The sequence below is a fragment of the Myotis brandtii genome, unplaced genomic scaffold (assembly GCF_000412655.1).
Source record: "Myotis brandtii unplaced genomic scaffold, ASM41265v1 scaffold59, whole genome shotgun sequence".
NCBI classification, from domain to species: Eukaryota; Metazoa; Chordata; class Mammalia; order Chiroptera; family Vespertilionidae; genus Myotis; species Myotis brandtii.
The window spans coordinates 5,359,108-5,376,430 of NW_005370223.1; the positions used below are offsets into that span (position 1 = coordinate 5,359,108).

The following is a 17,323-nucleotide window of genomic DNA, read 5'->3' on the forward strand; positions in this document are numbered from 1 at the left end:
CCCCCATCATGAGAAAATAACCTAAGAGAAACCATTTTCCTTTTAGTAAGTTTCAGTCTTGGTTTCCTATTTCCTTCCTGCTTACCACTTCCTGTTTCCTTTCAGCAGTCTCTACTTTTGCAAGTTGAGTTGTCCCTGCTCCTCTGCTAAACCAGAGTTTCCATGCTTTCCAAAGATCACTCCCCCCCCCCCCCCCCTTCATACACACACCACCAACTCTGGACCTGCTCTTCCACCGAATTAGTCATTCCTCTTTCAGCTTCTTCCCATTTTCCCCATTAAAACACACAGGAGGCTCCTCTGTGGGGAGATGAATGAGAGCCAAGCCACGTTGGCCTTATCTAAGATGCAAGACAAGATATGAGTAACTGACAGGTCAGGCCATTTAGAGTATATTGAATGAGGACATTATTAACTCAAATAAATGAATCTTTTCAAGGTGTCCCCAGAAAATGTATACACACTTTAGCAGCTGATCGCTCAATTTTGAAAATGAAATGTATTTTAATAAACACTGCCTTTATAATTATTCAAAGTGTGTGTATACATTTTTTTGAGACACCCTATATATGAAGGATTTTCCACTGGTACCCTTGCCCATCTATGCTGATCTACCCCCTTACCAAGAGAGTGGAGTTGGCAGATTTTGACAGTCATCTTGGGAAGGTATAGAACTCCCACCATGGCTGCTGACATAGCAAGAAGGGATTTTAATTTTGCGGGGCTTGGACTCGAGATGAAAGCATGTGTTAGAGCCTAAACTACATTTCATGTAAATAGGGCAGTTTCCTCCAGTGAACAGGCAGCACCTGAAAAAAAAAAAAAAATGAGCCTGAAAAACAAAGATGGTTTCATGGTAGGCTTTTCTTTCTCCTTTTCTTTGTTTGTGGTTGTTTTATACTTTTAATTCTTTTTTGACTGAGGAGCTCATTTGAAAAAATACAAGGATGAATTCTACATGTTTTGGAGTAAAAATTTCAAAATTTATTGAGGATGGTCCTGACACACAGAACTTATCAGTTAGACTCATGTACTAGGCCAGTCCTCGAAGGTTCAGCTTTATTGGACATTTGTGGTAATACATAATGTTCCGAAAAGGTCTCATCCTTAGAAAGAAATCGCAAACAGTTTTCCTTCATGATAGAAAGAAATAGTCAAAACTTGATAGTTTCATCAATTTTTAAAATCTAGTAACACATCATTAAAGTGACCCTGATTTAATTACTTGGGTCATTACAACTTCTTTTTTTGCAACTTTTATAACTATATTAAAATAATGTTGTTAATAGTTTCATGAGGCTAGGAGGAAATATATTAAATATATTTTGAAGAAATATATTGCTCCATTTTTAAAGTAGATTTTATTCCATTACTGTGAAATGGTCATAATTTCATATATCTTTATTAGAGGGTGATGGTTTTGTATTAATGAAAAAGAAAAACAGATCAAAACAAAAATCATTAGTAATTAATGAGAACAATGTATTTTATTTCCCAGGGAATAGTTATTAGTAAATATGTCACCTGGATTACCTCTCCTGTTGTACGTTTTTAATATTTAAAGGAGATGAAATATTGCTTTTTGTAAATATTTTGAGATGCAGAGTGGAGACTTTACATAAAACTCCATTTGTAGCCAAGTCTGTAACTCTTTCTGTTGAATGACTATTTTCCACAATTAATTTACTAATTTAGGATATAAAATATTTAAATAAAAGCATTTCCTAAGCCTTTGTAGATTAATATAATAACATGGCTTTGTTTATTTTATATAAGCTTCACTATATTTGCTTGAAACATTAAAAACATTAAAGGGTTAGTCTTGTTTCCAAAAATTTTGTGTCCAAATGATCATTTTCACACCTGAGCCCTTTGGATGTTCCTGTTTATATATGCTGATGTTAAAGTTATAACAAAGTTTAATCTACATTGAGGATAGACTCTTCGGTAGTAAAGAAAAATGTTATTAAAAAGAGTTTAGTTTTTGAGGAAAAATGTTGGGAAGTCATTGTAATAATTCTCTCCACATTATTATTTAAATTTTATACACTTTTACTACCTCTTTGGAATGCTCTTTGATTCTTTCTGTGATCGACACCATTTTTCCTTACTCCTCCGGCTGGAGTGCCTTATCCCATAGGGGACAGTGGTGGGCTTTGTCAGAGAGGAGTGTGTGTGACACACAGTAGGCACTCAGGAAATGGTGGTCCCTGTCCTTAGAAGCTGGCATCGGCATATCACAGTATAATACTGTATACATTTTAAAGTCTTTTTTTAAAAACATGCTTAATTCACTTTATTTATTTATTTTTCTTGTATGAAATGATGTGGTGGGTCACAGCTGGAACCTGGGTCCTCTGCACAGAAACTGCACAGAAACTCCGTTGTGGGTCTTTACAGGTGGTCAGTGAATTCCTGATCGGGAGGCGTGGTGCACAGTCTCTTTCCAGAGCTTGGGGGTGAGATAGCAGTAGGTCTTAGAGGTGGCCTTGGTGAAGTTGCCCCGATGGCAGTGCAGCCCCTGGCTGAGGTGTAGCAGTCATGGATACCAGCCATCAGCAGCAGCCTCTTGGGCACGGGGGCTGAGATGAGGCCCGTGTCCCTGGGGGCACCATCACAGAGCCACAGCGGTGCTCACCTTACAAGCCAGTGTGGGGCTTGCCAATCTTGTTCCCCTAGTAGCCTCGCTGCACGGGACAGTCAAGAGCTTGGCTAGGAGGATGGCTTCACAGATGACAGTGGCTACTTCCTCAGGGCACTTAACATCCAGACTGACATGCCCATTGTAGTCCCCCAGTGGCAACAAATGCCCTTGATCAGCACGTGTCTGCGTTTGTACTGCTTCTGTACTGGCTTCATGTTCAAAACCTCTTCCTTGAGGGTTGCCTCCAGGAAAAAGTCAATGATCTCAGATCCCTTGATGGGCAAGGAGAAGAGATAAATCTCCTCCAGGGACTTGATCTTCATGTCTTTGTCCATGGCCTTGTCTCTGGGAGCTCTGTGGCCCCAGTCCTGGCCCTGAACATGACCAGTGACCCAGGCCTGGATGCCACTGCCAAATCATGCACCAAAGCCACTGCAGCCTCCCATTCCAGGGCCCTGGGCCTCCGGGCCCTTCTGCAGCACCTGCATCATCTGCCATTTGTGTTTCCCTGGAGAAGAAATGGAAGTCTTTTTGCCTACATTTTTAAACTGTCACCAAGGATCACAGCAGGGAACCCTATCCTGTTTTATGGTTTATAGTTCAGGCAACTAAGTGGGATTTACTCAAGGTCACAGGTCAATTCTGTATATTTTTTAATGTCTATTCCATTATACAGTTTTAGTTTGCTCAGGCTGCCATAACAAATTGCCACAACTGGGTGGCTTAAACAACAGATCTTTTTTTTTCTCTCAGAGTTCTGGAGGCTGGAAGTCTGAGTTCACGGTGCTGGTAGGGTTGGTTTCTAGTGAGACCGCTCTTTATTTCTTGCTTGCAGATGGCCATCTTCTTGCTGTGTCCTGACATGACTTTTTCTCTGTGTGTGTACCCTGGTGTCTTTTCCTTTTCTTATAAGGACATCAGCCCTACTGGATTAGGGCTTAAGACTTCACTTAACCTTAATTACCTCTTTGAAGTCCCTATTTCCAAATATAGTCACATTTGGGTTTAGGGCATCAACTTATGAACTTTGGGAATACACAATTCAGTGTTCACCATAAAAAAAATTTTTTTTGGACTTCCGGGCAAGATGGTGGTATATGCGGTACTTGCCTCCTCCCACAACCACATCAAAATTACAGCTATACTACACAACAGCCATCATTCAGAACTGCCTGAAATCTGGCTGAATAGTAGTCCGACAACTAAGAAATTAAAGAAGCCACATTAAGACTGGTAGGAGTGGGGAGACATGGAAAAGGCTGGTCCCACACCCAAGTGTGGCAAATAAAAATCAGGAGGGAGCGCTGGCCAGTCCTGTCGACCCATGCACTGAAGGGTCGCAGGTTTGATTCCCACTCAAAGGCACGCGTACCTGGGTTGCAGGTTCAATCCTCCACCTGGTCAGGGCTCGTGGTGCTGAAGGAAACCAATTGGTGTATCTCTCTCACATCGATCATTCTCTCTCTTTCACCTCCCTCCCTCCCTCACTCCCTCTCTCCTACTCTCTCTAAAACACAATGGGAAAAATATCCTTGGGTGAAGATAAAAAAAAAGATTTTTTAAAAAAAGGGAGGGACATTTCAGCTGCAGAAGCCACACACCAGGCCCCCCAGCCCAGGGTTCCAGTGCCAGGAAGAGAAGTCCCCATAACTTCTGGCTGTAAAATCCAGAAGGGATTGAGGTTGAGGGGGACTGATGCTGCTGGAGTCCCAGGCAGTTCTTCTTAAAGGGCCCCAAATGCACCAACTTAACTCAGACTCACTCCCTCTGAGCTCCAGTGCTCGGGCAGCAGCTTGAAAGGCACCAGAAACATAGAGGGAGGAACTGAATTGTTCAGCATAGGTGAGAGAGCTGGGAGGGTGGCTTTCTCCCGTACAGAAGTGCTGGCAGAGGCCATTGTTCCTTTGATGAGCCCTTCCTCCACACAGAGCCATCAGCCGGGCACCATATCTGACACTCCATCAACCTGGCTATCACTGTTTGCCCCGCCCTGGTGATTCACTGAGGTCCTGCCCCACCCAACTTTCAGGCTCACCCAAGCTGTTTCCAGTGGCTCATGCTTCAGATTTTCCTAAAATCTCTCAAACAAGTAGCATCTGGCCTCAGCATGCCCCCTCTTGCTAAGTGGCTCAGTCCTGCACTAGCAGCAGCTGGCTTTGGTTTGCAGCTTTGCCTCACCTGGGCACCTCCAAGCCCACCACAAGTAGCAGCTATCTGCAGATCGCTTTGTAGCTCATGCCATGTGGCCCTGGGCAGAACACAGGTGGCAGTTAGCCCTGGCCTACACCTCAGGGGAGGCCCAGAGCCAGCATACACAGTGGACAGCTTCAGATCACGTCAAAGTATTGCCACCCAGCAACCTCCACATGTGACACACTCAAGGGCCGGACTCCTCAGGCATCAGAGCCCTACTGAATAAGTCCTGCTCTGTGGGGTGGTGATCCACTGTGGTCGGAGATCAGTGGCCAGTGGTTGGTGGTCACAGCCAGCCCTTACAGCTGATCAGCCTGGGAGTAAATCTCTCCCATTGATGTGCCAACAATAATCAAGGCTCAACTACATGAGGAGGATATACATAGCCCACATGGGGCACACCTCAAGTGCCCAGCTTGGGTGATCAGGGAGGCTGTGCCAGCGGACTCAGAACACCTGCTGCACTAGGCCAGTCTACCAAGCTTGGGAGACATAGCAGCTCTGCTTAATATATAGAAGCAACACAGGGAGGCTGCCAAAATGAGGAGACAAAGAAACATGTCCCAAATGAAAGAACAGAACAAAACTCCAGAAAAAGAACTAAACAAAATGGAGACAAGCAATCTACTAGATGCAGAGTTCAAAACACTGGTCATAAGGATGTTCAATAAACTAAGTGAAAACCTCAACAGCATAAAAAAGGACCAGTCAGAAATGAAGGATACACTAACTGAAATGAAGAATAATTTACAGGGAATCAATAGTAGAGTAGATGAAGCTAAGAATCAAATCAGTAATTTGGAATATAAGTAAGCAAAAAACATCCAATCAGAACAGCAAAAAGGAAAAAGAATTAAAAAAATGAAAATAGTAGAAGGAGCATCTGGGGCAACTACAAACATACCAACATTTGCATCATGGGGATGCTGGAAGGAGGAGAGAGAGAGAGAGAGAAAGAGTGAAAGAGAACATATTTGAAAAAAATGACGGAAAACTTCCCTAACCTGGTGAAGGAAGTAGTCATACAAGTCCAGAAAGTACAAAAGGTCCCAAACAAGATGAACACAAAGAGGCCCACACCAAAATACAATCATAATTAAAATGTAAAAAGTTAAAGACAAAGGGACAATCTTAAAAGCAGTAAGGGGAAAGCAGTCAGTTACTTTCTACAAAGGAGCTCCCATAAGAATGTCAACTGATTTCTCAACAGAAACTTTGCAGGCCAGAAGGGATTGATAAGAAATATTCAAAGAGATAAAAAGCAAGGACCTACAGCCAAGATTACTCTACCCAGCAAAGCTATTATTTAGAATCAAAGGACAGATAAAGAACTTCCCAGACAAGAATAAGCTAAAGGAGTTCGTCACCACCAAACCAATATTAAATGAAATGTTAAAGGGTCTTCTTTAAGAAGAATAAGAAAATAGGGCTGTTGGCGGCTGAACCAGGAAGCAGGCATTCAGAGGGAAGTACGTGGATTTAAGTCCCATGGGATTTATTGTAAGGTCTTTATCTATTTTTTAAAGTTTTTAAAAATATATTTTTATTTCAGAGAGGAAAGGAGAGGGAGAGAGAGATAGAAACATCAATGATGAGAGAGAATCATTGATTGGCTGCCTCTTGCACATCCCGCAGTGGGGATTAAGCCTGCAACCGGGGCACATGCCCTGACTGGGAATCGATCCCTGACCTCTGGATTCATAGGTCAAGCTCAACCCCTGAGCCACTCCAACCGGGCTTGTAATGTCTTTAATGCCTGTTTATATTATAGCAGGTATCAGAATTTCATTGTTGAGGCTGAATAATATTCCATTGTATGTATATACCACATTTTGTTTATCCATTCATCTGTACATGGACATTTAGGTTTTCACCTTTTGGCTATTGTGAGTAATGCTGCTATGAACATGGTTGTGCTGTGTATTGAATTTTTATGTTTATATATTATCTTTAGTAGATGATAGGAACAATGTTTTATTAATCTCATTTCTACCCAGCATTTACCAATGCCAGGAGTGTTGCATGTTGACTCTCAACATTGACATGTGAATGAAGAACTTATAGTTGATTTTATTTTATTTTTATTTAAGAAACTAGGGGCCCAGTGCATGAATTCATGCACCTTGAAAGGAACTGTGGGCTGTGAGGCTGCGGGGGGTTGGGGGGGCTCAGGGGCGGGTCTCTGCCCATCCTTCGGGCCCTCAGCTGGCCCCTCCCACCACAGTTCCCAGTCCTCTGTCTGCTGGCAGCTCTGCTCCCACCACTGCTCCCATGAGCTGACGGCGTCGGCTCTGCTCTCACCCACTACTGGCACCAGCCCCAATCGCTCAGCACCATTAGTGGGTGTGAGTGGCCGCTGCTGGCCCCGATCACCCCTCAGGAGCAGGGGGAGGTGCAAAAGCCCTCAGGAGCGATCGGGGCCGGCAGCTGCTACTCACACCTGATGATGGTGCTGAGCAATTGGGGCTATGCCAGGCGCCGGCAGTGGGTGCGAGCAGAACCAGTGCCAGCAGCAGGTGCAAGCGCTGGGCCGGATTGCAGCGTGCGGGAGCAACGAATTTTTAGTAACCACCAGAGGCTCGCCCCCGATGACAGCAGCTGGCACCCCACCTTGGTCTGGTGCCCCCACTCACCTACTCCACCATCCTGTTGTGGCCGATGCCCGCCATGTTCCACGCACGCCCCCTAGTGGTCAGCACATGTCATAGCTACTGGTTGTTCGGTTGTTCTGCAGTTTGGTCTATTTGCATATTAGCCTTTTATTATATAGGATACTTGTATCATACAATCTAAATGCTTCTAAAAAATTAACTCATCTAATTTTACTGAAAACTGTGAGGTCTAAAGCTACCATAAAGCCTGTTTTATAGATAAGGAAAGCGAGGCAGAGTTCAGTTAGTGGTAGAGCTGGAGATTTGAACCCAGAGTAGGTCTTGACTCTTAGCCACCCTGCTATGTTGTCTCTTTAGTCCAGTTGACTGGGCTTGCATATCATCCAGGTGAGTGGAAATCGTAAGAATTGCTAGGGGAATTCAGAAGAGAAACACTTCTCATAAATGCTCTTTTATGTCAAAATAGTGAGGACTGCATTTTAGATGCAGAGGAGTCTGGCTAGAAGGAAGATCTAGAAAGAACAAAGTAAAACACCCCCCTGCCCCCCAAAATGATCCAACCAACCAAATCCAAACCTGCTATTTCCATGTGTGAAAACTATGGCGGAGATATGCAAACAATCTGAGCTGCAGTAGGGTGATTAGATGGTGATCAGAATCTGCTGGTGGGGTGTGCCTCTCACAAGTAGAACTTTTTCAATCATGTTTCAGGCAGTGTATCGGCATTGTGCTTGTGTAGACAATAAAAGTGCGTTAGAAAAAACAACTGTGGAAGCAGGTCCCTGAACTATGTAGAGAGGGTGGCAAAGGGTGGTCCAGGTGTGTCAGACACTGCTCCCTCACTGAACAGCACAGCCCCTGCCCAGTTTGCTCCCCTTCATGTCAGCACCTGCAGCCCCTCATCAGAGTAGAGTGTCAGTGCCTGTTCCGTAACAGGATGCTTGTTGTAACTCCAAGATGGTTCCTGTCTGCTCTAGGGCACAGATGTCCAGATCCATCCTTCATTTATTGTATTCCTTTCCCCCATCCCCTCCCAAGGTGGGGAGGGCTGAGGAGTGGCTCAGGCTCAGGACGGTTGTCCGTGTCAGCAGTGCTCAGCAGAATCGTGATTGTGTGGCTCTCCAAAAGTAAAACACCCCCCTGCCCCCCAAAATGATCCAACCAACCAAATCCAAACCTGCTATTTCCATGTGTGAAAACTATGGCGGAGATATGCAAACAATCTGAGCTGCAGTACGGTGATTAGATGGTGATCAGAATCTGCTGGTGGGGTGCGCCTCTCCCAAGTAGTACTTTTCCAATCATGTTTCAGGCAGTGTATCGGCATTGTGTAGACAATAAAAGTGTGTTAGAAGAAAAAACTGTGGAAGCAGGTCCCTGAACTCTGTAGAGAGGGTGGCAAAGGGTGGTCCAGGTGTGTCAGACACTGCTCCCTCACTGAACAGCACAGCCCCTGCCCAGTTTGCTCCCCTTCATGTCAGCACCTGCAGCCCCTCATCAGAGTAGAGTGTCAGTGCCTGTTCCGTAACAGGATGCTTGTTGTAACTCCAAGATGGTTCCTGTCTGCTCTAGGGCACAGATGTCCAGATCCATCCTTCATTTATTGTATTCCTTTCCCCCATCCCCTCCCAAGGTGGGGAGGGCTGAGGAGTGGCTCAGGCTCAGGACGGTTGTCCGTGTCAGCAGTGCTCAGCAGAATCGTGATTGTGTGGCTCTCCATTTAGCATCACCCCTTTGTGTCTGGTCCGCTGTCGTCGCACCTACTCCACCTTTAACCGACTCCTGGTTATAGCAAATCTGCCGCCTTCCTCTGCAGAGTGTCCCGTTTCAGCTTTTCTGCTCCTGTTGGTTTCTAGCTCTGCACATGGTCACAGCTGCATCTGTGTAAATCTCACTAATGGTTTCTGACGTTTCCAGGTTCCTCGGGACAAGAGGCTGCTGTCTGTGAGCAAAGCAAGTGACAACCAAGAAGATCAGGACAAAAGGTACCGTGTGTGTTAAAGGAAGATGCCTGGCTTCCAAAAATCTCTTGTTCGATGTTTTTGTTTGCTTGTTTTTTGTTTTTCAAATAGCACTAAACTATAGGAGATAGGGTCATAGCCTCCTCTAACTGTCTTTTGGAGTGTGGGCCAAAACCCGATCTCTCAGTAGGAAGAGAAAATTGCATTTTTTTTTATTGTGCATCCGAAGGGTCACCGGCAGGCTCTTGATATACCTACCCGCTTCCGAGGAGGCTGAAAGTCCCCATAGTTAGAGGTGAGTTAGATAGCCCACTGCAGAGGCGAGGTTTCTGCCACTCCCACGGCTGTATCACTGTGATCAGGCTCCTGAGGGGGTCAGACACTTGGAGCTTGCTTTTGATGAGGTAGAGGAAGAGGCTCTGGGTAGCAGTGGACACTGTCAGCGAGGAGGCACAGATGTCAGGGAGATCATTACATAGTACTCCTTTCCTGCAATCTTGACATAAGAACCAATTGGAAAACAGGATACAGTCCTACAGATTGAAGTTAAAAAGGAAAAAAAAAAGTTTTATTTCGGAGGAAGTGCTATTTGGAATCCGCAATTTGTATCATTTCAGTCCTGCCTTAGGTACGCTTACTCATCTGGTCCCGGGCAGGACTTGAGGCCTCCCTGAAGGGACAGACCCCTTGTGGTATGTCCGTGGTGACTGGCGTGTCACCTCTTTTTGACCAAGATGATCCAGACATAAGGAGGAAACTAGAAGGGACTGAACCATCTTGCTCAGCTACTTCTTCCTAAGTGGCCAAATCCATCTATTCCACAGCAGAAGGGAGGGAGCCCCCACAGTATTTCTCGACTGCAGGTTTTTTCAAATGGAAATAGGAAGCCAGGAGAAATGAAATCCCCTGCTGGCACTTATGTCAGACTCTTACCTGGCCTTGATGGGGACTGCTTGTGACATTATGATCTTACTATATGACTAGCAGTGGGGGCCAGCCCACCAACTAGCAGCCCTAAGCTGTGCGTCATCTCCAAGGTGTACCCCAGCAGATGATTATGACTAGCTGCATCTGATTTGCAGGTCCGCAGGGACCTGCTGATGCCCCACGCTGCCGTGGGCCCTGGGTCCCGGTTGGCAGTAGTGATGACAGGGAATAGGAAACTGCCACTCTTCAGGTCCTGTAACTTTTCCTCCATCTAGCCACTATTTATTAAGCTAAGACTATGCTGTCTGCAAGGTCCCATATCGGCAATCATAGAGGGATCGGGGCGCAAATGAGTCTTGGATGTGTACTCTGTCTGCATCATAATAGACAAAAGAACCATGTTTTATTATAGCATTTTTCAGAACACCTTTCAAGTGACAGGCGCTCATTGTATTTTAATGGTTAATTTTGTGATTTTAATGGAATACCTTTAAGAAAGCTGGCAGTGAGGGATACACAAAACCACCTTGTATAGACTAATTGTGACTGAGTAGACGCTGGCTGAATGGAATTTGGGAGGATATCATTTGATTGGCGGTGCATTCATGAATTAAGGTGCCACGTGCTAACATGATATCATTACAACTGCATACAGAAGTTGCTTCTTTGGAAAACAGACTTTCAATGACATAATCCAAAATTTTTTTAAAAAGTATATTGAATGCACCATTCTTAGCATTGCATTTTTCTCCTTTTATAATATTTGGTTCAGTTTTAAATTATATTGCAGATGAGTCAGTATCTCACAATAATTCTTACTTTGTTTTAATCATCCATTTTTTGGATGTCTTTCTAGAACAGTGGTTCTCAATCTTCCTAATGCCGCGACCCTTTAATACAGTTCCTCATGTTGCGGTGACCCCCAACCATAAAATTATTTTCGTTGCTACTTCATAACTGTAATTTTGCTACTGTTATGAATCGTGATGTAAATATCTGATAAGCAGGATGTATTTTCATTGTTAGAAATTGAACATAATTAAAGCAGAGTGATGAATCACAAAACAATATGTAATTATATATGTGTTTTCCGATGGTCTTAGGCGACCCCTGTGAAAGGGTCGTTCGACCCCCAAAGGGGTCGCGACCCACAGGTTGAGAACCGCTGTTCTAGAAGTTCTCCCGAATCAGCTTTGAAAGCCAGTGCTGTTCTACAGAGGCTCAGCTGCATGTTGTAGGATGCTGCTGAGCCTGTTATGTCCTCATCCTATAATAATGACTCAGCTAGATTTATACAACTCCATCGCTTGCTTATCTCTAAGAACACCAAAAATCTCCTGACTTACGTTTTTGTTTAGAATTCCGGCATTTTATATGAATTAAAGAATGAAGAAATGTGGACTAAAATGAACTCTTTAACTATAGAGGAGTTGGTTAACTTGTCAAATTTTGGCAAAGCCATTAAGACTACACTAGTTCCAAGCCCAGAGGAGTGGAAACTGGGTAATTGCTCTGGTAGCTAATAAATGTAGACCAACACTTCTACACTCAACTTGCAGGACATTACCCACCAGTATTAATAGTTAATCCTCCACAAAAAGGTCTGGGGTAAAATGAGTTTCAGAAATTCTGGGTTACAATTAAACAGGTGAAGGAACGCCTGGGGGGCCTTTACCGTGTTCGTGGTGTTTGTGACCCACCAGGGTGGTCTTGTTATGGCAAAGAGTTTTTTTGTTTTTGTTTTAATGCTGATTTTATCATGGACTCCTTTCTTTGAGGAACATCTATTAACATTCCATGCAAATGTTCTAAATAATGGGGTTTAGGAAATGCTGATATAAATGGGTGGTCTGGGTTTTGGCATCCTCCAGCTAACTGGATTCAGATTAAACATAATTTCTTAATTTTCACTGTGTCCTCTATACAGATTCAGCGCTTGATTTGGCCATGAAAGCAGGTTATTACTTAAAGCCAGAATGTTTGTAGACTTGCGATTTTATTCTTTAAAGGGTTATTTTCTAGAATGATTTGTACGGATCTGTGACAGACTCAGAGAAGTGTAGATATTTTTTCTGTTGGCTGTGTTCATGCGGAGCCATTCTTTCCTCCAGCTTCACTTTGAAGTTTTATCTGAAAAATCAAAGTTGAAATACCAAGTCCTGCTTGAGAGTTAGGCAAGCTCAGAAGCGAATGGACTTCCTTTATAGAGAGGAGCCAAGAGAGCTCAATTCTTGGGAGAACCAATTTTATTAGAATATTTCTCTCTGTGAGAGATGCTGGGAAGCCCTACAAGGAACATGCTAGTTTAAATAAAGCAGACAGCGGGGACAGGGCTCCATGCAAGACATGTATTTTCTCTGTATATCCATCAGAGTAATCAATAAATAAGTGAGAGGTGGCCTCAGATTTTACTGACCACAGAGACTTTGCTAGTACAATAATTTTGTTATCAATCATCATCTTCCATTAACTAGTCTTTCTGCTTCTGCTCTCTCCCAGAATTCTTTAGTGTAAATGAAAATACTTTATTCTAGCCTGGCAAGAATTAATTTTCTAAATCCTCCTTTCTCTTTGTACCAGCCAGGAGGTCTGAGATCTGAGAGATCTTCTTTTGCAGTTACACCACTTCCTTAAGCCCCGAGTGTAATTCAGTGCTTAGGCTATGCGTGAGCTCATGTTACTCCTTCATTTAGTGAAAATATTTAAATGATAAATTCTCACTTCTTACTTTTCCTACAATTTCTAAATTTTAGTGTAGTCCACAGGGAAGTGGAAAATATCCTTCCCACCCTCCCTCAAATGACCACATTAGTTCTCCTGCCTTTTTAAATAAAACTATTTTAAAATGTTTTCTTTTGAAAGTTTTCAAACATCTGCAGAAGTAAAGAGGACCCTGTAGTGACCCCCAAATGCCCATCTGATCCTCTTGATTCATCAGTGATAACGTTTGTTACACTTGCTTAATCTCTACCTTTTTTCTTCCTTTCCTTTTCTTTTTTCGACGGCAATAGAATTTAAAATAAGTCATGTCATTTTACCGCAACTCCTTCTGATTTGTATATCTGAAAAAACCCAGGACACTTCATTACATAATCTCAAAATCCTTACCACCCCTAACTAAATGAACATATTTCCTTAATATCACCTAACGCCCAGTCCATATCCAATTGCCTCAAAAATCCTGTTGCCTCATAAATGCCTCTTTGGTTTGTTCAGATTGGGATCCAAACAAGACCTTCTCATCATATTTGATTGTTATGTCTTTTAAATTTCTTCTAGTCTAGAATAAGTCCCCTATCCTTCTTCCTTCTTCATGCCTCTGACTTACTGAAGAAGCCAGGTCAGTAGGACGTGCGTGCGGCATTCTGGTTTGTCTGATCGCTTCTTTATGATGTTGGCTAAGTCTTTCTTCCAGCTCCTGTGTTTCCCGAGAGCTGGAAGTTAGATGTAAAGGCTTGCTTAGAATTAAGGTCAACTTTTTTTTTTTTTTTTAAAGTAATAGCACTTTCTAGGTGGGGCTGATTGCAGGAGGCACACACGTGTAGTTGTCCTCCTGGGGATGGAGAGAGCCTTTGGATCCCATTGTGAAGTTCGCCATCAGCCTCTCCTCTGATTATGATACGTTCATACCCACTGACTATCGCCTGCAGCCGTTATTTTATCAAGGGTTGCAAAACGGCGAGCTTTCTAACTCTATCCTCTTTTGGGGTGGGTTTCAACGCACAGAAACTGTCTTGGCAGCAGCGAAGCCCAGAGTAACTTGAGCGGAGGAGAGAACCGAGTCCAGGTCCTAAAGACTGTCCCCGTGAACCTTTCCCTAAACCAAGACCACCTGGAGAATTCGAAGCGGGAGCAGTACAGCGCCAGCGTCCCCGAGAGCCCGGCCATCATCCCCGTGTCGGGGATCACGGTGGTGAAAGCCGAAGATTTCACGCCGGTTTTCATGGCCCCGCCCGTGCACTATCCCCGGGGAGACGGGGAGGAGCAGCGCGTGGTGATCTTTGAACAGACTCAGTACGGTGCGCCCGCCATGGCCAGCCACGGCACCTACCTCAAGGATGACCAGCGCAGCACCCCGGACAGCACTTACAGCGAGAGCTTCAAGGACGGAACCTCCGAGGTGAGTCCCCGCGCTTCCGTTAGTCATTAGAACCTAAATCCAGAACCCCCAGCCAAGTTCATTTTAAATTTAGAAACAAATTTTATTTAAGATCTGTTGAATTTTTTTTATTTTTTAAATATGTTTTTATTGATTTTAGAGAGTGAGGAAGGGAGAGGGATAGAGAGAGAGAAACATCGATGAGAGAGAAACACATCCATCGGCTGCCTTCTGCACACCCACACTGGGGATCGAGCCACAGCCGCCACCAGGCAACCCAGGAAAGTGTCTCCACCGGGAATCGAACCAGTAACCTCTTGGTTCAGGGGTCCAACGCTCAACCACTGAGCCAAACCGGCTGGGCCCCTCAGCTAACTTTTGTTCTCTATTTACTTTTAAAGTGGGATAAATGAATTGAACTGTGAGTTGACAGCTATTTTTTAAAAATGTGTTTGTGTCTTTTATTATGAGCAGGTTTTAATTAACCATTGGTCTAGGTATGTGGAGGAATATTTTTTTTGACGCTTATCTGACAGATTCCTTTGTTTTAGTTTTGATCTTAAAAATTAAATATTTATAAGGAATGAAGAGATTTTTGTGTGGAAACTTCCTATTTTTTAAAGTTTTTACCTTGACCTCTTCTAGTTTGTAACTTTCCTGAAGGGTAGCTAAAGTTGTCTGCCTATTCTTTTAAAAAACAATATAACTTTCTTCGACCTTGTCTGATTGAATATTCAAGAAAGAATTTGTATTTTCAATAATCAAGTGTGTGTATACGTACTTTGTACCTATTCTTCTCCTGTGCCCATAGAATTTACAGAAACAGTGATCTCCGCTTGCTTGTTTGTTTTAAAATCACTCCACATGGGAATGTGAGGTACATGCTTTTTCACTAAAGGGTTGCCCTGATGTTTTTCTTACATGATGTAGAAATATTCCATTAGTCACAGAAGAGTCAATGGATGTTGTCCAATGTCAACGAACCATCATGCTATTTGGGGGATGTGTTATCAGTTGTGTTTGTGTTGTAGATAAAGAGGCTGGTGAAAGGAAGCTATTGTATTTGGGGTTTTATTCTTAGGTGCATGAGAAAGTAACTTACCAGAAACTATATATGAAGATTATTCCCACTGTATTTGGAATATTTGGAATATTTTAGCTGCTCTCCTAGTCTTGGAAATCGGTGTTTACCTTACATATTGTATTTCAATCTGATGTGAATTAAATGGAATGCTCTATGATGATCTTGAGCTGTGGCATTGCCAACAGGCTATAGATTAGGTGAGCTCAGTAACCTCACCAAGTAAATTTCACTAAGGAAAATTTGTCTAAAATCTAGTATTCTTTTAGGAATTATTAAAATGTCTAAGACCCTTGTTGAATGAGCAGGTTTCATTCACTAGTAGAGACTGACTCATTTGTGTGTGTGTGTGTGTGTGTGTGTGTGTGTGTGTGTGTATAGTGGTATCAGGAAGGGAGTAGTTTGACCTAAATAATTAAGAAATATATAGATGTGCTACATCAATGGCGATGTTGGCTGTCTGCTTGCCTTTAGGCATCCTACAAATTATATCGAAAGATTTCCAAACAGTTGTGAAAACTTGGTAACTGTAGCCAGAATGGCCCAGCATTTTGGTTCTAATTCTTCATACTAAATCATTTAGGGCCATGTGACCCATTAGTGTGAGCATGTCTCATAAAGGACAGACCTTCCCTGCCATTAAGAAGTACTGAATCTGCATTTCTCTCATTAATCCAGTATTCCGTCCCCTGTCACACTTAAATATTAGGGAAATCATTTAGAGCAATAATTTGCAACCATTTTCTGTAATGGCTATCTGGTAAATATTTTAGATTTGGTGGCTTGCAGTTACAAAGCTAGAACTTGACCCTACACAGTCTTGCTCTAGAAACTATGCTCCAAACCACTCTACTATTCACAATCGTCCTGTCCAATAGAACTTTCTGCAATGAAGGAAATTGTCTTTTATGCTGTCCCAGATGGTAGCCACTACTTCCATGTGTCAGTGTAACATTTGTTACAATGTTCTCAATCTTGTTAAGAAATATATAGATGTGCTACATCAATGGCTACGTTGGCTGTCTGCTTGCCTTTAGGCATCCTACAAATTATATCGAAAGATTTCCAAACAGTTGTGAAAACTTGGTAACTGTAGCCAGAATGGCCCAGCATTTTGGTTCTAATTCTTCATACTAAATCATTTAGGGCCATGTGACCCATTAGTGTGAGCATGTCTCATAAAGGATGGTAATAGATTCCAAGTGGACTCTACATTTAATTTTTTTTAAATTTGAAAGACAGTGTAACAGAATTAAGGGAAAAAATTTAAACTTGAGAATAGTAATTCTGTGTCTAAAACATATCAACTATTTTTTTCATAGTTCTTGTTCACATGCACTAATAGTTATTGGAGCGATTCTTTATTTCAGTCAGCATATAGACAAATCTCTTTGAGTCTGAACAGTTGTAGTATATCACACCTTTTCATATCACCCGGGGGATTAGAATCACAGACGTTATAAGTCCAATATGTTTTAGGAGGGTAGCCTATCCTCAGGCTGCAGAGCTCTATGGCATGGACCATAAATTTATTCAAGGCCGTGTTTATTAATTCTGGTTCACCCTGTGTTGTTGCAGGTTATTACATATTCCTTCAAAGACTTTGGAAATACATCCCCTCTATCTCTAAAATGCTTCCTTAAATATCTTTTTCATCATGCTATCCTCATACTCCAAATTTTCCTAATTCTTAACTAAACTAAATATAAATACCTTTTTTTTAATTAAATCTTTATTGTTCAGATTATTACATTTGTTCCTCTTTTTTTTCCCCCCCATAACTCCCCTCCTCCCAGTTCCCGCCCC

At 42.8% G+C, this 17,323-nt stretch overlaps 1 protein-coding gene and 1 long non-coding RNA gene across 5 annotated transcripts in view; one reads left to right on the plus strand and one right to left on the minus strand.

Moving 5' to 3' along the window:
• GRHL2 (grainyhead-like transcription factor 2) overlaps positions 1–17,323 on the plus strand; it is a 124,463-nt gene that overhangs the window by 38,993 nt on the left and 68,147 nt on the right. For all 4 annotated transcript variants that reach the window (XM_005879276.2, XM_005879277.2, XM_014550261.1 and 1 more), the window contains exons 3-4: positions 9,367–9,434; positions 14,064–14,457. In XM_005879276.2, coding sequence (XP_005879338.1) covers positions 9,367–9,434; positions 14,064–14,457 — 462 coding nt within the window. The remainder of the gene's footprint in view (positions 1–9,366; positions 9,435–14,063; positions 14,458–17,323) is intronic.
• The window catches only part of LOC106728316, a 5,465-nt gene continuing 5,187 nt past the window's right edge, over positions 17,046–17,323 (minus strand). The window contains exon 4 of the long non-coding RNA XR_001364613.1: positions 17,046–17,230. This is a non-coding gene — a long non-coding RNA (uncharacterized LOC106728316). The remainder of the gene's footprint in view (positions 17,231–17,323) is intronic.